Consider the following 21,349-nt stretch of genomic DNA (forward strand, 5'->3'; position numbering starts at 1 on the left):
TGAAAACTTGTTTTTAGAAATTTGAGCAAATTTATAGAAAATGAAATACAGAAATATCTAATTTACATAATTATTCACACCTCTGAGTCAATACATGTTAGAATCACCTTTGGCAGCGATTACAGCTGTGCATCTTTCTGGGTAAGTCACTGAAAAGCTTTGCACACCTGGATTGTACAGTTTTTGCCCATTCTTTTCAAAATTCTTCAAGCTCTGTCAAATTGATTGTTAATCATTGCTAGACAGCCATTTTAAAGTCTTGCCATAGATTTTTAAGCAGATTTAAGTCAAAACTGTAACTAGGCCACTCAGAAGCATTCACTGTCTTCTTGGTAAGCAACTCCAGTGTAGATTTGGCCTTGTGTTTTAGGTTATTGTCCTGCTGAAAATTGAATTCATTTCCCAGTGTATGGTGGAAAGCAGACTGAACCAGGTTTTCCTTTAGGAATATGCCTGTACTTATCTTCATTCCGTTTTTTTTTTATCCTGAAAAACTCCCCAGTCCTTAATGATTACAAGCATATTGTCACTTCCTGACCAGTAAAGGGGTCATTTGTAATTGTAGTATGGTCAGGGCGTGGCAGGGGGTGTTTGTTTTGTGTTTTTTGGTTCTAGGGGATTTTGGTTCTAGTTTTCTATTTCTATGTTTCTTTTTCTATGTGTGGCCAGGTATGGCTTCCAATCAGAGGCAGGTGTCTTTCGTTGTCTCTGATTGGAAGCCATACTTAGGCAGCCTGTTTTTTCCTGTGTTTTTGTGGGTGGTTATTTTCTGTATAGCCTGTGTGCCTTATGGAACTGTTTCGTTGTCTGTTTATTTTGTTTTGAGTGTTCTTTCAAATAAAGAAGAAAGATGAGCACTATACCCGCTGCATTTTGGTCACCGTTCATCGACGCCTATGACACATATCCATAACTTGATGCAGCCACCACAATACTTGAAAATATGGAGAGTGGTACTTAGTAATGTGTTGTATTGGATTTCCCCAAAACATAACACTTTGTATTCAGGACAAAAAGTGATTTGCTTTGCCACATTTTTTGCAATATTACTTTAGTGCCTTGTCGGAAACAGGGATACATGTTTAAGAATATTTTTTATTGTGTTCAGGCATCCTTCGTTTCACTCTGTCAATTAGGTGAGTATTGTGGAGTAACTACAATGTTGTTGATCCATCCTCCGTTTTCTCCTATCACAGCCCTTATACTGTAACTGTTTTAAAATCACCATTGGCTTCATGGTGAAATCACTGAGCGGTTTCCTTTCTTTTACGGCAACGGCGTTAGGAAGAACCCCTGTTACTTTGTAGTGACTGGTTGTATTGATACACCATCAAAGTGTAATCAATAACTTCACCATGCTCAAAGGAATATTCAATTTCTCTTCTTTTTTTTTTTACCCATCTACCAATAGGTGCCCTTCTTTGTGAGGAATTGGAAAACTTCCCTGGTCTTTGTGGTTGAATCTGTGTTTGAAACTGTAGATGACCTAGTCATTCAAAAATCATGTTGAACACTATTGTTGCACAGAGTCCATGCAACTTATTATATGACTTGTTAATTAAGCACCTTTTTACTCAATAACTTATTTAGGCTTGACATAGCAAAGGGGTTGAATGCTTATTGACTCAAGACATTTCAACTTTTCATTTTTTATTAATTCATAAAAATTTGTAAAAACATAATTCCACTTATGTGGTATGGTGTGTAGGCCAGTGACATACAATCTCAACTGGATACATTTTAAATGCAGACTGTAACACAACAAAATGTGGAATAAGTCAAGGGGTGTGAATACAGTATTTTCTGAAGGCACTGTACCTTTAAAAAACAGCACATTTCAGCATTACAGCTCTTTTCCTCGGGGTTCTCACACATCCTGTGTGTGTGCTTGGCAACATGGAGAAGAAGGGGCTTTTTGTATCAACAATTTTATCCATGCATCTGTGACCTTTGGAATGTTTTAACCCTTTTCATTTTAGTTTGTGAATTCTAATAAAGTGTTTAAATGTATCTCTCCCTCAGGTTTTGGCTTCCTGACACGTCAGCTGATGGGGCTGGCGGGGGGCCGGGTTGTCATGGCACTGGAGGGGGGTCACGACCTCACGGCCATCTGCGATGCGTCGGAGGCCTGCGTCCGCATCCTGCTAGGCACTCAGGTCAGTAGACCAGCTTAACCCTCTGTAAATTCTAACCCTAGCCATAAGGGGGAAAAACACAATGCTGACCTTCGATCAGCATCTAGGGCTTCCCAGCCGAAACAGTTCAGAAGAGTTTGTGCATATATTATGATGACATTTTGTGACGTTTTTGTTAGTTTTGGACTTCGGTAAGGGTTTTTTCGGCTGTTCGAGTACACCACATTTTTTTTCGAGGCCAGCCAAAGTTGAAGAGTCGAAGTGTACGCCCTTTCGTCTGTGATTGGTCAACTGTAGGGATTCTTCAATAAAGTCTTTGTTTTCATTCAACGTTTTTATTCGACTCGTTTTTATGCACATGTTTTCATTGAGAAATGCTGCACTAAACATCTTAGTCAGATGTAAAATTGCGCGACTAAGATCTCCTCTGCAAAAAAACGTCAAAATTAATTATAGATACCTTGAGTTATCGTAGATTAATTCTGACTATTTTGAGGAAGTGGCTACAGCTTCTCAAAATGGCCAAACAGTACTATTGCCATTTTTTTCTTGTTTTTCAAGCGAAGGTCTTTTAAGGGAGTATGCGAGCACACTCTTTCGGTTCGCCTAGCCAACTTCGGCTAGCCGCCAGCCGAACTGAAGCGTGCCGATGCCTTTACCCTGCAGGCAGGATGTTGCCCCTTAGGCACAGATCTAGGATCTTACCCCTCCCTAAATCCTAACCATAACTATTAGGGAGAACAGAACATTGCTGACCTTTATATTATTGTCTAGGGCAGTGTTGGGTAGTCTTACCCTGTTGTGGGTTCAGGCTTTTGCTCTAGCCATGCAGTACCACTTTTGTGTGTGCGTGTAGCGTGCTATGTTTGTGCGTGCAACGCGGATGTGGGTTTGAGTGCCTGTCTGTGTGTGTGTGATGTTTTACTCCAATGTTTGACGCCCCCCCCCCCCCCCCCCCCCCCGCGTCCTCTGTGTGTTCCCTTCCAGGTGGAGCCCCTGTCTCAAGCGGTTCTGGAGAGGAGACCCTGTCGCAACGCTGTCCTCTCTCTACAGAGAGTCATACAGGCCCAGGGTAAACATCTGATGATAAACACTAATCTACTTTCTCTCTCATTGTCATTGTCTTACTGTCTTCCTCGCTCTTCCCTCTGCCAATCTGTCTTTCACTCTAGAGTATCTTCCCTCTAGCTCAGTCTCTCTCACTTTCTTACACCACCTCAAGTCTCTCTCTTGCTGTTTTTATTTTTCACTTCTCTTTCTCAACCCCCTCTCCCCATCTTCTTTTCTCTCTGTCTTCCTTTACTTCTCTTACTCTGCATGTCCCTCTCTCTCTCGTTGTTTTTCTTCAAGCCTTCCCTGTACACCTCTCTTGTTCCATCCACTCTTTCCCACATCTCTTCCATCTCCACCACTCCAGCCTCGGTCATTCTATTTATTTTATCCCTCTATCTGTAGTATCTCTTCTCCTCTCCATCTGTCTTGCTGTCATTTCTCTCTCCGGCCACCTCTCTCTCCATCCCATCCCTTTCTCCTGCCTTCATCCCTCCTTCCTTCTCATTCTTTCCTTCCCTCTCTCTCTCTCTCTGACACACGCACACGCGCACACACACGCACACACACAGAGAGAGAGCCTTCCTGGCTCCAATTATCTTCAAACACTTCTCTGGCACACGACCTTCACAACATCCCCTCTTGATTGCGCACAAATGTTATCCCAATCCAATTAGATTAATACAAAATATTTGCAAAGCCACAAGAATGTTAAGCCCCTTCATTTAGGCAGAGGGTGAAATATATGTGTGGTGAATACTGGGAACACACACATGCGTGCACACACGCAAACACACTATGGCCCCCTCTCGCTCTCTTACACACACATCACACACACCGAGGCTCTTCAACACACAAATATCCAATGATTTATTTTCCTTCCGCCATGTGTCAAGAGACACACGCATGTCCTAAACGAAAAGAGCTTGAGAAGATGAGAAGTATGAACCCGTATTGATTTATGTTAATGTCAGAATCACACATGCAACTCAAAATATTGTATAAATCAAGCTTGTTCTGAAGATGGGATTGATGACATGTGAATGTGGCATAATGTGTGTTTTTGTGATATACTTGTGCGATTTAAATTACACTAATGCTGAATTAAAATGGCCGTATTGGTCCATTATTCCGACCACACACAGACACGTATTACTGTAGCTGCAATATTGCTTAATAGAATACAGTTCACACATTTCAAAGACAGAGTAGCTACATTTTTAAGACAGTACTCGTCACGGAGGCAACATGATACCCAACCCCCCAAAAAACTCTCTCCATCTCTCTCACTCTCGCTCTCTATTTCTCTCCCTCTCTATCCAGGTGAGTACTGGCAGTCGTTGAGGGCAGTGGCCCACACAGTGGATCAGTCCTACCTGCAAGCCCAGGGACAGAGTGTGAGACGGAACTCAGAGGACCACAACAACACATTGTCCGCCATGGCCTCTCTCTCCATGGCTAGCCTCACCACAGACAGGTAACAGTACTAGTGCTGAGCGATTTGCGTTTTTTTTTTTTTTAGGTCGGTTCGTCTTCAGTTTGATCATTTATTTGAAATAGTCACGGTTTTCGATTTCGTTTTTTTTTAAAAAGGTGGACATTAAATGCACTGTGCGTTATGTGGGCTGAACACAGAATAAAACAATAACAGTCCCATGATGGTAGTGATTGCCCGTTTCTGCTTATTAGCCATCCTTTATTCATATGACTTTACTGTCTTCAAAGTAAATAAGGGTCTTCAAATTAAATAAGGCATACTTTAATGACTGCTGAATACCAACTATCAGTCGTTTAGATCATGTAGTTTTAGGTAGAGATACCTTGTGAGGCAAATGCTTTCTATCCCTCTCGATCGCACGCTCTTCTCTCCTTCTCCGTGTCCCACACAGACCGGACAAGTAGGTGCGAAATGGATTATGGTCGTTGTAGTTAATTACCACACTTTCTAAATGATGTAGAATATTGGCCTCTTAGAAACTATAACTCCCTACTACATCACACATTTCGGTTTTGATCTGATTTATCACTAGAGAAACTGCGCATCGATCTCACAAAAATAAGAATCAGAATGGAGTTTTAAAAACTCTACATTCTAAGAACATCAAACAAGACCAGGCCAACAGAAGCACTGACAACATGTAGTTATATCGCTGACACCATGTAGTAACAGCACTGACAACATGTAGTAACAGCACTGACACCAATTAGTAACAGCACTGACACCAATTAGTAACAGCACTGACACCATGTAGTAACAGCACTGACACCATGTAGGAACAGCACTGACACAATGTCATCTCATATAATTTCAAGATAATATAGTATCATGTGAAGTGATAACGTGAAATTATATTAAAAGGGATGGTTCACTCAAGACGTCCAGACAGACAGGTAACATCACTGACACCCTGTAGTCGCATATGATATCAATATAACATAATGAAATATTAAGTGAAGTGTTATGACATGAAATTATAGTTAAAGGGATGGTTCAATCAAACTTCAAATGTAGGCTTGTTTTTTGACCTAAGTGCAAATTTAGGTTGTTTAGTTACTTTCAGCAGCCTCTGCCTAGCATTGTCTTTCCTAGACTGAAAGCTGGCAGCCTACTGTAGGTATGCGGAAAAACATCGGTGAACCACCCGTTTTTTAAAAATATGTATTCAATTAAAACATTGCCTTACTACATTTCAAATATTAAGCCCTCAGCTGTCAGCTGAATATCACCATTCTGCTTTTGATTAGTGCTATTTTCCAACACTAATCCCTAGGCTTTTGAACCAGAAGATAAATCAATTAGTGTTCTAATTTCTTTGGAAGAGAGTGTGAGAAAACAAAAATACATTCATATTTCTCAAGGTATGGCATTCCGTTTGCCCATTAGCTATACAACGCCCTGACAAAAGACACAACATTGACACCACCATCCCTCTCCCTTTAAAACCCGATTTAAACAGGTGTTGTCTTCAAACATATGCATCACATCTATTTGCTTAAAGGTACTTGCATCAGTATTCTCTAGAACTATTTGCAACATCTGTATCCTGTGGAAAGATACAACATTAACGCTGCAATACTACAATAGGCTACTCACCAGAATGCTATATAAATCTATTCTCTCCTCTCTCCCTGCTATTCAGGACACACAGAGATGAACTCATGGAGGGGGACTGTGACTCCATGTAGACAAGTGCACTTTCTGATAAACCTATCATCACAGACAAACACACTGTCATCCACTCGGCGCTGCTTCACTTGACCAGAATCCACTGCCTCCAGTTGTCACTGTACAGACCACATTCTGACCTCTATAGTCAAACTGACTAGTGTACGCCTCACACACTCCTACACCTCATCAGAACACAGTACTACTGGCCTTACTAAGACCACTCGCTTCGACCACAACTTAACCACACACCGAGAAGACATCCCATGAACAGGGAAAAGGAGGACCAAGAGGAAGGACAATGAACACTTGTGTTCTTGACATGCCACTCCGTGCCTTTCCAGGTGTGTTACTCCCCCATTACCATATAACATTTTGAATTGTGAGGACACAGAAGGAGAGGAGCACCAGACCTGAGCAGAAACTGGAAGGGTGAAATATACATCCTTACTCCAAACCGCTTTCAAACACCACTGGGGAGGTTACGACTTGACTTGTATCATGAAGTGACTTGACAAAGACCAGCTAGACGGCAGGCTGTGAACAGAGTGTCTCTGGGGAGGAGGACAACTTTTTTTTGCCTCGGTCACAGGTTACCGCGGAGCATCGCCAGGCCGACAGAGCCGAATCACAAAAGGAAGTAGGAAGTTGTCCCACGTCCCCACAGGAAGTCACTATGAAGGAAAACAGACATTGGACACTCACCAGGGGACACCTAAAACGCATCTCGTTCTGATGATGTCATTCGTATTTATGCGTCGCCAACAAAATGAAGAAAAAGAGAGAGGAGACTGAGAATTTTGTACAGACTTTTTTTTGCACTGTGCATTTTGTAATGTGAACCAAGGAGAGAATGACAGTATAGACCACATTGAAGCTCTCCTGGGATTGGTGATAAAACATATACATGATCATACTTGTGTTTTTAAGCTGATTGAATTATTGTAAGTTTTATCTATTGCATATTGTATTGCAAATGTCAATACATAATGGTCATATTTTTTTATTATCACATAGCGAACCCTATGATTCACGTGCACAGATAGGGCTCTACCTGTGCAAAGCATATGCCCCTTTTCCCTTCCAGTCTCCAAAGTGGCCTTTTGGGTGGTGGTATAATTTCCCCAAAAATGTATTTTTTGTAAACATTTTTTGTCATTGTGGTTCAGAACCTACTGCCCGCAAGTCGTCGTGACGTCGTCAAGTACGCCACCTCACACCCCGTCCATTGGTTGTGCCAACCCACACGCCCGGTTGTACCAGTTTCCCAGTCTGCCATGTACAGAGATTTAACAATACTACTGGCCTTACTATGCTAAAAAATTTAAACATTTTCACAACAGAGGCATTTGGTATGTTAGGAATTTCAAGATATGAATTATTAGTATTTTTTTTGGTAGGGGGGTGCCATTTTTTGGGGGGGGAGCACCTGCCCCCTGAAAGGTCTGTGCAAGGCCCTGATAGGTTTTATAGTTGTTTTCCTTAAAAAAAAACATGCAAAAGTGAGGGTAAGACTTTGTTAACACTCCCTTTCAGACAGCAGTTGAGGGCATCTTCACATTCTTTATCATTCTAGTGATAAAAGTTATTAGGAATTAATCATATGATCAGTGAGACAATTCAATCAGGAAACACAGGCAGTCGGATCAAACGTTCCAAAGCTGTTTCAGCCAATTACACACACCGTCATACTGTACGGAGAAGTCCTACTCAACGCTTGACCACACACAAAATAAATGTTTATGGATGTCAAATCAAATGCAAATCAAAATGTATTGGTCCCATACACAGATTTGCAGGTGTTATAACAGGTACAGTGAAATGCTTATTCGCTACACCTGCAATAACATCTGCTAAATATGTGACCAATAACATTTGATTTGATTTGACTGGCTCCAACAGTGCAGTAGAATGTCATACAAATACAATACAAATATACAAATAATCCAAAAAAGAAATAAAGAAATGACAGAACGAGAACACACAATACCCCTTAATGACGAAGCAAAAACAGGTTTTTAGAAATTTTTGCAAATGTATAAAAAAAAAAAACTAACTGAAATATCACATTTACATACGTTTTCAGACCCTTTACTCAGTACTTTGTTGAAGCACATTTGGCAGTGATTAAATCCTTGAGTCTTCTTGGGTATGACACTACAAGCTCGCCACACCTGTATTTTGGGAGTTTCTCCCATTCTTCTCTGCAGATCGTCTCAAGCTCTGTCAGGTTGGATGGGAAGCGTCGCTGCACAGCTATCTTCAGGTCTCTCCAGAGATGTTCGATTGGGTTCAAGTCTGGCCACTCAAAGACATTCAGAGACTTGTCATGAAGCCACTGCTTCGTTGTCTTGGCTGTGTGCTTAGGGTCGTTGTCCTGTTAGAAGGTGAACCTTCACCCCAGTCTGAGGTCCTGAGCGCTCTGGAGCAGGTTTTCATCATGGATCTCTCTCTACTTTGCTCCGTTCATCTTTCCCTCGATCCTGACAAGTCTCCCAGTCCCTGCCGCTGAAAAACATCCCCCCCAGCATGATGCTGCCACCACCATGCTTCACTGTAGGGATGATGCCAGGTTTTCTCCAGACTTGGCATTCAGGCCAAAGAGTTCAATCTTTGTTTAGTCAGACCAGAGAATCTTGTTTCTCATGGTCTGAGAGTCCTTTAGGTGCCTTTTGGCAAACTCCAAGCGGGCTGTCATGTGCCTTTTACTGAGGAGTGGCCTCTGTCTGGCCACTCTACCATAAAGGCCTAATTGGTGGAGTGCTGAAGAGATGGTTGTCTTTCTGGAAGGTTCTCCCATCTCCACATAGGAACTCTGGAGCTCTGTCAGAGTGACCATCAGGTTATTGGTCATCTCCCTGATCCAAGGCCCTTCTTCCCCAATTGCTCAGTTTGGCCAGGTGGCCAGCTCTACGAAGAGTCTTGATGGTTCCAAACTTCTTCCATGTAAGAATGATGGAGGTCACTGTGTTCTTAGGGACCTTCAATGCTGCAGAAATGTTTTGGTACCCTTCCCCAGATCTGTGCCTCAACACAATCCTGTCTCTGAGCTCTACGGACAATTCCTTCAATCTCAAGGATTGGTTTTTGCTCTGACATGCAGTGTTAACTGTGGGACCTTATATTAACAAGTGTTTGCCTTTCCAAATCATGTCCAATCAATTGAATTTACCACAGGTGGAATCTGAACAAGTTGTAGAAACATCAAGGATGATCAATGGAAACAGGATGCACCTGAGCTCAATTTCGAGTCTCATAGCAAAGGGTCTGAATACTTATGTAAATAAAGTATTTTTTTGTTTTTTTTTATACCATTGCAAAAAATTATAAAACCCAGTTTTTTCACTTTGTCATTATGGGGTATTGTGTGTAGATTGATCCGAATGCACGGTACATGGGGCATTAGTCTCAAGGTGCAGGGTAGAGTACCGGGCAGGTAGCTGGCTAGTGATGGTTGTTCAACAGTCTGATGGCCTGGTGATAGAAGCTGTTTTTCAGACTCTCGGTCCCGGCTCTGATGCACCTGTACTGTCTCTGTCTGCTAGATGGTAGCAGAGTGAACAGACTGTGACTCAGGTGGCTGAAGTCCTTGATGATCTCTTTGGCCTTCCTTACCAGGCGGATACTGAGTGTTGTAAATGTCCTGGAGTGCAGACAGCGTGGCTCTGGTTATGCGTTGGGCTGACTACACCAACCTCTGGAGAGCCATGTAGTTGAGGGCGGTGCAGGTGCCATACCAGGCGGTTATGCACCCCGACAGAATGCTCTCAATGGTGCATCTGTAGAAGTGCTGATTTTCTTCAGCCGCCTGAGATTGAAGAGGTGCGGTTGCGCCTTCTTCACTATGGTGTCGGTGTGGTGGGACCATTTCAGGTCCTCAGTGATGTGTATGCCAAAAAACTTGAAGCTTTTGACCCTCTCAAATGCGGCCCCGTCAATGTGGATGGGGGTGTGCTCCCTCTTCTGTCTCCTATAGTCCACGATCAGCTCCTTTGTTTTTTTTTACATTGAGGGAGAGGTTATTTTCCTGGCACCACTCCACCAGGACTCTAAGCTCTTTTCTGTAAGCTCTCGTCATTGTTGGTAATCAGTCCTACCACTGTCGTGTTGTCAGGAAACTCAATGATTGTTGGAGTTGTGTATAGACACAGTCATAGGTGAACAGGGAATACAGGAGGGGGCTGAGCACACACCCCTGAGGGGCCCCTGTTGAGGATCAGCGTGGCAGTGGTGTTGTTGCCTACCCTCTCCATCTGGGGTCGGCCCATCAGGAAGTCTAGGACCCAGTTGCACAGGGAGGAGTTCAGACCCAGGGCACTGAGCTTAGTGACAAGCTTGGAGGGCACTATGGTGTTGAAAGCAGAGCTGTAGTCGATAAACAACATTCTCACATAGGTATTCCTCTTGTTCACGTGGGATAGGGCGGTGTGCAGTGCAACGGCGATCACATCATCCGTGTATCTTTTTAGGGTGGTATGCAAATTGTAATTGGTCTCGGGTGTCGGGTAAGGTGGAAGTGATATGGTCCTTGACGAGACTCTCAAAATACTTCATGATGACAGAGGTGAGTGCTACGGGGCGATAGTCATTTAGTTCAGTTACCTTAGCTTGCTTGGGTACAGGAAAATGGTGGACATCTTGAAGCAAGTGGGGACAACAGACTTATGTCTGTAAACACTCCAGCCAGCTGGTCTGTGCATGCACTGAGGAGGCAGATTGGTATGCTGTCTGGGCTGGCAGCTTGCGAGTGTTAACATAAGGTTAAAAATATATATATTATAATAATGATGCTGGGTTTAACGCAGATTATTAAAACAGTTGAATGGACTTCAGATCAGTTACTATAAATTAGTTATTTCATTATGGATGGCACTTAAAAGTTGTATGTAGACAACACCGGACTCACAAAAAAGAAATGCACTTACGATGTCTTAAGTATTGGAATTGTGCTTTAGTAAAATGACCTATTTTTTACGTGTATTCCACTCTGGCGATGCCTTTTTTTTAAATTGTTGTTCTGTTGTGATTTCACAAAGACCAGTGTTTTAACATGTGGATTGATTGTTTTTTTTATTGTTGTTCTGTTGTGATTTCACAAAGACCAGTGTTTTAATATGTGGATTGATTGACATTCCTGCTCTATTTTATATATCTATAGGCTGTATTTCTTGATACTTACTTTTCTACAAATATAAAAGGCAGGTGAACTAGGATTTGTTCACATCTGAAACCACTCTATTTACAAAAACAGTCAATGATTTTTGTTCCTGGACCAAAGTGCTGTTGGACAGTTAGCATTTAGCCGTCGGAGTTAGCTTGTTGAGCTAGTTGACTATCCATGTAGAACAATTGGACACAGGTTGAGAGAAATAAAAGCTTAAAAGTCTTATTTGAACAATATGCCAGTCGTGAACTGGTAGGGCCTCTGAGCATAACTTCAAAGATTCTTGTGAATTCCTGATAGTAATTGTATCTAAACGGAGATTTTGCAGCTAAATATCACCAAAGAAAGATTAAAAACTGCTTACATTTCTTGTTAGCCCTTTCCATGAGATAATGATGTAATACATTTCTATGTTGTCCTTTTAATTCCTTTGCAGTGCTGTGCTTATGTATTGTGTTTTATGAAAATATGATGGTGCTACAGAATAATTTGAACTATCATGTGATAGTTTATAATGGTGCTGTATAATATACGTTATACAACCAAGACCTTACACTCTTAGAAAAAGGGTTCTAAAAGGGTTATTTGGTTGTCCCCATAGGGTAACTATTTTTGATTCCAGGTAGAACCCTTTTTGGTTCCAGGTAGAACCCTTTTGGGTTCAATGTAGGACCCTCTGTGGAAATGGTTCTACATGGAACCCAAAAATGTTCTGCTTGAAACCAAAAAGGGTTCTTCAAAGACTTCTCCTATGGGGACAGCCTTTTAGGTTCTAGATAGGACCTTTTTTTCTAAGAGTGTACATGACAAGACCCTGCAATATATGTATGATATTAATTACATTGACAATGTGAAAATGACATCATTGAGAATGAAATAATACATTTGACTATGATCAAGTAGAACAAAATGGCCACCACAAATACATTGTTGATATCTTTATCAGAGGGGTTCTATTTCATATTTTATTGTGGTTTATTTCCGGTTTAATTCAATTCTTCTGAGAATATTTATGTTCTGTAAATGTAAATCTATTTTTTGAGAATCAACAATCCCTTTAATTGTCTTAATTTGAATTATTGCTCTTCCTCTGAGTGGTTGGTTATTGATGTTGTCGATAGCTACTGAGACCAAATACAGACATCCTGTGCTTTGAATTATACTGACAAACCTATAGAAAGGAAGCTTTATTGAACTGAATCTTAATTTAGAAAACAAGCCAAGTCGAGATTAGATAGGGATTTTTTTCTCACTGTTTGTCTTTATTGGTTTGTACTTTGTACCTGTACAGTAAAAAATAATGTTGTATTTTTGTTTTTTTCTCAATTTTTTTCTATAAACTGTTTTCCTCAATAAAAGGGTAACTAAGTTCTTAACATAGTTTTTTTCTGAAGTGTATATTTTGTATCCTTTCAATAATGTTTGAAATATTGGGCAATATTTTACTTACACCAATCACTCAGCTATTTTGGTAATATAAAAACACATGACTTTGTAATGTAACACACATTTTGACAAAAATCTTGGATCCTCCCTCGCAGTGTCCAAATACAAAGGGTATTGCTATCCCCTTCTTTTGTATCTTATTTTATAAGATATAACATATAAGGCATTGTCTTGCCTATCCATGTACTCTTTGTTATACATACTACACTGTCAATATGTTCACAGTGTTAGACAAGTTTCTATGAGACAGAAAGATGCAAAGTGTCTTTGAAAATTTGCTTTTTCAGACTATTTCAGTGGTATTTTATTAAAACAGCATTTATTATTATTTTCCACAGGAGCTCATGTAATGAAAAGCTGGAGACAAAAAAAATCTTCTAAGAGAACTACAGCTGGGCATTAGCATGAAAAGATAATGACAAACTACATTTTCTGGCGACAGTATATCAGATAACATTGCCACGACCTAACAATACCCAGTAGCACAATATCTGAATTTATCAAATGTTTTTAAAAAGTACATGGCACTGTTTTCCATTCTTAATACATTCTCAATTTACTGATAGTGTATTACAGTATGTGCATAGTACTATCTTAAAGAGAAATCCTGAGGAATTACTAAACTTACAATATTCAAACTATATTTTCCTCTCATCTTGCATTTAAAACTACTAGACCGTTACTTCTACAATGTACAACAATATGTTTATCTGTTACTCTTTTTCTAATGTATTATTTCATTGTTGTTTTGCATATCACGTTTTCATACTTAAATCCTACAGACAAATAACAATATATCAGAAAGACCTTAGTGGAATCTATCCACTATGTCTAATCTATCCATAATCTGTGCATGCTACAAAACTGTGTGCATTACTCATTACTCAGGTTGCCTGCATAGATTATTGCTTAATTACTCTAATATAAAGTCATTATAATGTAAAATGCATATGCACATGCTAAATCCATTCGCTATGAAGGGAAATAATGCAACAGAGAAACACATGTACAAGGCAACAGAAATCAAGCAGATTAGTTTATACAACTGCTGAAAATGTGTGTCAGGCTTCTTTGACTTTTCCTACCTATACATTTGAGGTTGAAAGCCTAAAGCTTATAAGCATCTTTGCTGTAAACATTCATTGGGCTGGGACCACCAGCTATCGATTACTTTGGCATCCTTATGATGATCATCATTGCAATGATCACGATCATAAGTCATCTCAGTTGTCAAAGAATCTTCCTCTTTTAAAGAGTCTTTGAAGTGGCATAAAAATGGCAGATCATCGTCATGCCTCAGTGACAGTTTTTAACGTACAGAAAGTTCATCATGTGACCCTTAAGTATCCTCCTCACTTCAGTTCTGAAGTTTGTCACATAATGTATGTTGGCATTATCATACTGTCTGTCAGGCTGCAAAAGGAGAGTCGACTGGATATCTGTCCTTAAACCAAAGCATGTGTCCGGTCCAATGCCCATGTCTGTGGGGCAGGGCTTCCAAAGAAGGAGAGATAAGGGTATAGCGGGGGGAACTACTGGTTCGACAGGAACAGACCTTTTTAAGAGAGGGAGATGAGTCCATCCATTTGGCGTCCTTCCTAAAAAAAGAGAAAGAAAAATAGACTGCGTGAACAACAGTTTCTATCTTGGTTTTACGGTTTTATACCTCATATTTCAGCCTCATTCAACCACACAACCTGATGCAAAAAAAAAAAGCTTTTTTTTTTACATTTGTTTTACTGAAGAAACCGACATGGATGTGTACATTTTGTCAGTATAGGAAAATAATATCTGAGAGCGAAAATCCGCAGAGAAGTCGTTAATGTGTCGTGCGTGCAAGTCGTTGTCCCAAACAAACACATAAACCGGCAAACAAAGTTAATTCTTCTCACATAGTGTAAAAAAAAAGCCCACAGCGCTAAACTTCTGCTCTTTCTCTTGTTTAAACAAGCCAATATTCCATCTGGAGTGTTCCCAATTGTCTGTAATTACAGTGTTTCTTTTCATGCTGAGAGAGAAAGATAAGAGCGAGGAAGAGTGAAAGGGAAGAGGGACAAAAGACAAGAGAGAGAAAGCTGCCCAGTAAGCATGTGTGTTTGTGGGTGTCCTCTTTCAGATGGCTGTGCTTACGTCATAATGCACTAATTGCTAGGAATGACTTGTTTACTCGGTATACCAAATGGGGGTACGCTACAGCAGCGAATAACAAGTGGTGTGATCTTAGCGTCACTTTGAACAAAAGTACAGTAGATCCCATTCTACTGCCTGCATTTGGGCAGAGTAACAATAGCTATCCTGTAGAGCCTCCTTGGCATTTGTTTATCTCCCTTTCTACCAAAATGAAAAGTTAAGTGCGGCTGATTTACAAAGGAGCAACTGATGCCGTTTTAGGCTCAAACATGCACACGCACTTGCACAGGAGCGTTTTAGTCTTCCTACGCCGCATTGACCTCATCTGCAACGCTTCTAAGGCAGAAGCCTACTCATGTTAAACCTGTGTGTACAATAACTTAAAGGGGTAGTTCAGCGATATTATATCATTTAGATACGTGTTTCCTATCTAAATATGCAATTTCGCTGAACTATACCTTTAACACATGGATGATGTATATTGTTTTGTTGCCTATTGCCTGACATGGTCTGTAACACTGTATTGATAATAGATGAAGAGCTATATCATACCTCCCTTTGCATTAGACCAATATCTTAATATGGTCTATTGTTTCTACACACTCCCACTTGGTTTGTTCTCTGCTCCTGCATACGTGTCAAACCCAAAGTGTATAACTCAGGGGTGCACTACGTACACTACATACGCACTACAGCTGTTGGAAGAGCCCAGCCCATGCTCACACATCCATCCACACAGCACCTGCTCTAGCATCAGCTCAAAGTTCAAACCCCTAAAAATAAAGATGAGTATCAGAAGCCCACAACTCTTGGAACCACCGGCCTGTTTGCAAGGCTCTGAAGCTCTTAAAAAAAGCAGATGTGCCACAGAGGACCTATAACAGCTGGTTTGAGATCAGATCCAATGTGAAAATGGAAACCCCAAAACACATGCACATGTTACTTTGGACTGGTCCAAGATCAGTCCAAAGGAACTGCAACCCACTCAAACACATGCAAAGCCAGAGGTTCTGGCAGAGGGAAGAACAGTGACAGCCCTTTAATTGGAGGATAAACAGAGTGGAGCTTGTTGTTGCCAGGTTAAACACAGCAGTCTATTCTAAATCACAGCTACACACACACACACACACACACACACACACACACACACACACACACACACACACACACACACACACGCAACACACAGATCCACATTTTTACACACATGCATACACCCAGTAACGCACATATCCGCTTAAATACACACAAATGCAATACACACATATGCGCCCAACAACACACACATCCGTATAAATACACGCCACATGCTACACACACATGCAACCAACAACACGCACATCCTCATAAAACAGCCACACAAATGCATCCAAGATGCACCACTCACATAAACACACACCTTATCCGAACACTTGTTGCACACAAAAAAATATGCTTCGTGCACACACCAGGAGCATACTGTGAACGTACACAAATACGCACATACACATTTCATTTAGGAAGGAATTTCTATTTTTTCCACTTTATTCTTCTTTATCCCCGATATGTTAAAAGCAGAATCAATTACAACCATTTTAGGTCTTCCTTATACTGACACTGTCCATTTCAGTTGTCCATTTCAGTTGTCCATTTCAGTTGTCCATTTCAGTTCATTTAACTGTCCACAGGTGAGTGGATAACGTTAGAAAGCAGAACAGCAGGTAATGGCTATGCTTCTCTTCAAGGACAATCTCATCCACATGTAGGGTTTGGGTTTCCAACCACAGTGGTTGAACTCTCAAAGTCTGGCGTTTGAGGCCGTCGAGGATTTTATAGTAATGTAAGGGGAACACCTGGAGACTGCACATGGATCAGAAGTCCTCACAAGGATAGTAAAACAAGGACAATTCTGAAAAGTGGGGACATTTCTCTGGTTTGATTATTTGAATCAGCTGTGTAGTGTGAGGGCAACAACTAAAGCGTGCACCCCTTGGGGTCCCCAGGACCAAGATTGGGAAACGCTGGGTTAGGGTTAGGATTAGGGTTAGGGGTTCTACAGCTTTGCCTTTGCTGTGCTGCTCTCCCTTGACAGCCTAGTCCAGGTTTACATGAGTTTGGCTTCTGATGGATTACCTCTGCTCTCTGCACCACATCATCCTTTCTTTGGCTCGTCATTCTCTCCTACCTCTCCTTTTTCATCCTGTCTTCCTGGTTATCTGATAGGCTTTTCAGTTAGCCCACACTCATCTTTTATCTTTTAATTAACGCTTATCTTGTAGATTCTTATCTGCGTTCAGAAGAGTGAGTGTCCGCCAATTCCGCAAAGTTTACTTTGTGATTTTTCAAGAGACTGAGAGGAAAGACAGATAACAAAGTCAGATAATATCGAAGAAATGGCATGCACTCACGCACATGTATGTATGTGCACACACACACACACACACATGCGCGTGTGACACACACACACACACACACACACACACATGATAAACACACAAGTACACACATACCAGTGCATAGGCTACACACAGTGATACACAAACACATCAAAACTCCACGTAAACAAGACACACACACACACACACACACACACACACACACACACACACACACACACACACACACACACACACATATATATACATTGGCTCACGCACACACACACCATCAAACTCTCCCTTGGCACATACACCTTCCTAATGCCTCACAACTGTTTCCAATCTAAAGGTTCCTGCTTGTCTGGGACCCGGCAGGGCCTGATTGCACGACACTGGATACAAGATCCTGGAGGAGAAAGGGCAAGGCTGCAGGGGAGAAAAGGAGAGAGAGAGAGGGAGGGAGAGCTGCTTTTTCTCTTTCCTTCCCTTTCCCTCTCTTTATTTCGCCTGATATACCTGTGCAGGACCCCAGTTTCTGTTTCCTCTGGTCTAGTCTGCCTGAGGTATGTTAGATAAGGCTCTGGATAAAAATACTTAAAAAGTACAACATGGTAACATGGTAAACACAAACGAACCCATTCAACGATCATTGATGTACTTAACAATTTTTTGTTGTTGAAAATGTTCTATGATGTTATATATATATATATATATATATATATATATATATATATATATATATATATATTTGCGCAATTAAAGTGTTATATTGTTACTATAACAATAATTTGATTTTCAGGTAGTGGGCTACTGGTATTTGTTATGGCTGGTATAAGGTTTAACTATTATGTAAAACAGAAAATTGATTTTCAGGCATTCTCTTTTCTTATCTTAAGAGTACACCAAGACAGATAGCTAAATATTTATGTCAAAAAGTGTAAAATGATTCCGTGTTATGATAATTTGTTACATATTACATTTTTTCATTCAAATGCTTTTTTCATGACATACGACATTTGGTAGCAACATATTTGTGTAACTGAAATATTATTGTTTTAATGTTTAGCCAATTTGATTGATAATACATTCTATGATAAAAGAAGACAATTGTTATACTATAATTACTGTATATAAATAATTTGATATGAATGAAAATAGTATTTTTTTTATGTTTGTCATCTTGTCAAAATTGTCAAACTGCACACCATATGTTGAAATAAAATATTGTATATTGTAATTATGATCCCACATTACTAGGTGTTATAATTTGTCATTTAGGCTAGTATACAAATACTCTTATTTCATAATTTGTCATTCTGTTTGAACTATGTTGTTACTTTTTATTATGTTAAAAAATATATAATTTTTTAAAAGTTATACAATAGTTACCAACATACAGAGATGTGCATGCACTCACGCACAACTGCAATGGACATGTGACAGTCTGATATTTATCAAATACATTTACCCACTAATCGATTAGGAATAGGCTATACCTTTTTATCTATTGCGCACATTTCTGCCATATTAAATCAAAAACAACATGTACTATTTCCTACTCATTCCCACTTACCACTTAATGTAACTAAACTTGAATCAAAACAAATAAAAACAGCTTTCCTTGGAGGAAGATGCAAATCAATATCTGAACATTACAGAAAACTCGCTTTTGTAAACATGCTGGAGTCGGAAATCCTGATTTGTTTGGCAATGTTTACAAAGGTTAGCTTGCTAACTATCCTGCATTGTGAATCACCCTAAGGGCCACTTGGTTGGTTAAATGTAATTAGAAAAGGCATATTTACATTACTTTCATGCACAAATATGTCATATGTGTTCATTTATCGAACCTGTGTATTGAATGATAACACATGCTCTCATCATTGTTGTCATTCATGTTCACAAAAAAAACTTCAAAGTTAAGGTATAACATGGTAAATCTGAAAAAAATAATAATAACAGTTCACAGATTTAACGACGCTCCTGCCAAGGTTTTAACAATATACTTAAGATACTTTTGGGAAACCACAGGCCTGGCTGTTTGGCCATATGTGACACGTGTGTGTGTGTGTGTGTGTGTGTGTGTGTGTGTGTGTGTGTGTGTGTGTGTGTGTGTGTGTGTGTGTGTGTGTGTGTGTGTGTGTGCGCGCATGTTTTTATACATACCTGCAGGGGTGCACTGTAGACGCTTGTGGAGTTAGGGGCTACATTGTCAGGGGGCATTTGAGGTGGAAGGGGAGGGGCAAGGTCGAATGGTGAACGGGTATGGTGGGAGTGATGGGGCAGTGGATAGGTGGGTGACTCGTTGGGACAGAACGGGTAAAAAGGTTGGGGAGTAAACAGTGACTCTGGGTTGTGGATAAAAGGAGGGGCAGAGATAATGGCTTAAAGGAGGACAGAGATGGTGGCTTTAGGGGTTACATCGATAGTGGGTTAGGGGTTACAAGAGGGGGCAGAGATAGTGGCTTAGGTGGAGGACAGAGATAGTGGGGTTAGGACAGAACAGGATGGGTAGAGCAGGACAGATAGGGGACACTAGTGGCTGGCCGACATGGCCCAGGCGCCCTCCATCCTCCAGACGGAAAAGGCATAGCTGAGCCGTTCGTGGGCCAGGTAGTTGCAGCTGGCCAGCTTGGCGTCCATCTCATCGCTCTGCAGTACCTGGTAGAGGAAGTCGATGTAGCGCGACGCTAGCTTCAGGATCTGAATCTTGCTCAGCTTGTCCGATGGCAGCGTGGGAATGATCTTGCGCAGTGAGGCGAAGGCGTCATTCAGCGACTGCGTACGCTGGCGCTCGCGCACGTTGGCGATCACTCGCTGCGTGTGCAGGTCCTCGAAGGGCTCGCCGCCCGAGCCTAAGCCGAGGCCGCTGGAGCCCAGCGAGGACGGGGCCACACACACCACTGCCGTGGGGGAGTTCTGTTGCTTCTTCTGCCGCTTGGGCCCCGACGGAACTAGGCTGTTGGGGCTCCCGCTGACAACGGCCCTCTCCTCGGCCCGACCCAGATTGTCTTTCTTGTGGTACGGCACCCGTTTTCGGCCCCCTGTTTGCCCGCTCTTCTTGGAACCCCTCTCCAGCTCCTCCTCGCTGGCCCCCAGCCCCCCCTCGGGGGAGTTGGCGCAGGACACCTCCTCGCGCATCTCCTCCTCCCTCTTAGGACCACCGTCCTTCTTCCCCTTCCGAGGCAGGGTGGTTTTTGCACTTTATTTCTCTCTTTCCCTGTCTTTTCTCTTCTTCAGATAGCCGTGTGGGACAACCGTTATCCCAGGAAGTTCTGATAGAGAGTCAAAGGCCTAGAAGTCTTCTTCCTCCAGTGAAACCAAGAAGAATGAGGCCGATACACTTCACGCTTCTAATCTGCAATCTGTTGAAGATCCATAGGTTTTGGCTTTACTCCCAGTCAAAACTTCTGTCTCTCCCTGTGTCTCTTTGCTGAATTCCTCACCTACAGTTTCCCATCTCCTCAACCTGCATGCAGAACAACAACAAACCATCTGCTTTGCTGGGCTAACTCCTGTCCCTTTATACTCGCCCGCAAACTCTGGGCCTGCGGGCAGCTGCGATTGGCCAGCACCGGCTTCTATGGGTGTGGTTTGGAAGCAGGAAGTGAGCTTGAGGTTGGTGGATGGCTTAAAAGGGGGTAAGTAGCCTTCTCAGCCAATTGCGAGAGGCCTTGTTAAAGCGGCTGAAGTTGTCCACGTCTTTATAGGTTCCAGATTTCTGCTGCTGGAGCACTCCTGGCTTCCTCCTGCACCCGCTTGTCTGTTTGTCTCTTGTCTCTCTTCTCATCAATTAATTACATGCTTTGAGACTCATAGGTCTGTTATGCACTTCAACTTCAAAGACATGAAACATTTTCTTTGTTGATTAAGGGGGACGATAAAAGCCATTGTGTTAGTA

The 21,349-nt window shown here is 41.5% G+C and overlaps 2 protein-coding genes across 4 annotated transcripts in view; one reads left to right on the forward strand and one right to left on the reverse strand.

Moving 5' to 3' along the window:
* The window catches only part of LOC115208315 (histone deacetylase 7), a 97,657-nt gene extending 89,254 nt beyond the window's left edge, over positions 1-8,403 (forward strand). For all 3 annotated transcript variants that reach the window (XM_029776263.1, XM_029776265.1, XM_029776264.1), the window contains 4 exons: positions 2,023-2,156; positions 3,123-3,207; positions 4,509-4,662; positions 6,326-8,403. In XM_029776263.1, the coding sequence (XP_029632123.1) occupies positions 2,023-2,156; positions 3,123-3,207; positions 4,509-4,662; positions 6,326-6,371 (419 nt within the window). In that variant the 3' untranslated portion in view covers positions 6,372-8,403. The remainder of the gene's footprint in view (positions 1-2,022; positions 2,157-3,122; positions 3,208-4,508; positions 4,663-6,325) is intronic.
* Positions 8,404-13,227: 4,824 nt separating this feature from the next.
* Positions 13,228-20,969, reverse strand: LOC115208316 (twist-related protein 2). The gene is made up of 2 exons (XM_029776268.1): positions 19,615-20,969; positions 13,228-14,559 (listed from the first exon to the last, which is right to left on the reverse strand). The coding sequence occupies exon 1, from the start codon at positions 20,587-20,589 to the stop codon at positions 19,984-19,986; it is 606 nt and encodes a 201-aa protein (XP_029632128.1). The 5' UTR covers positions 20,590-20,969; the 3' UTR covers positions 13,228-14,559; positions 19,615-19,983.
* Between the last annotated feature and the right edge of the window lie 380 nt (positions 20,970-21,349).

The sequence above is a fragment of the Salmo trutta genome, chromosome 14 (genome assembly GCF_901001165.1).
Source record: "Salmo trutta chromosome 14, fSalTru1.1, whole genome shotgun sequence".
Lineage (NCBI taxonomy): Eukaryota > Metazoa > Chordata > Actinopteri > Salmoniformes > Salmonidae > Salmo > Salmo trutta.

Bases quoted from the DNA above. Each gene is read 5' to 3' on its own strand.
- LOC115208316 (XM_029776268.1), bottom strand. From the start codon at position 20,589: ATGCGCGAGGAGGTGTCCTGCGCCAACTCCCCCGAGGGGGGGCTGGGG.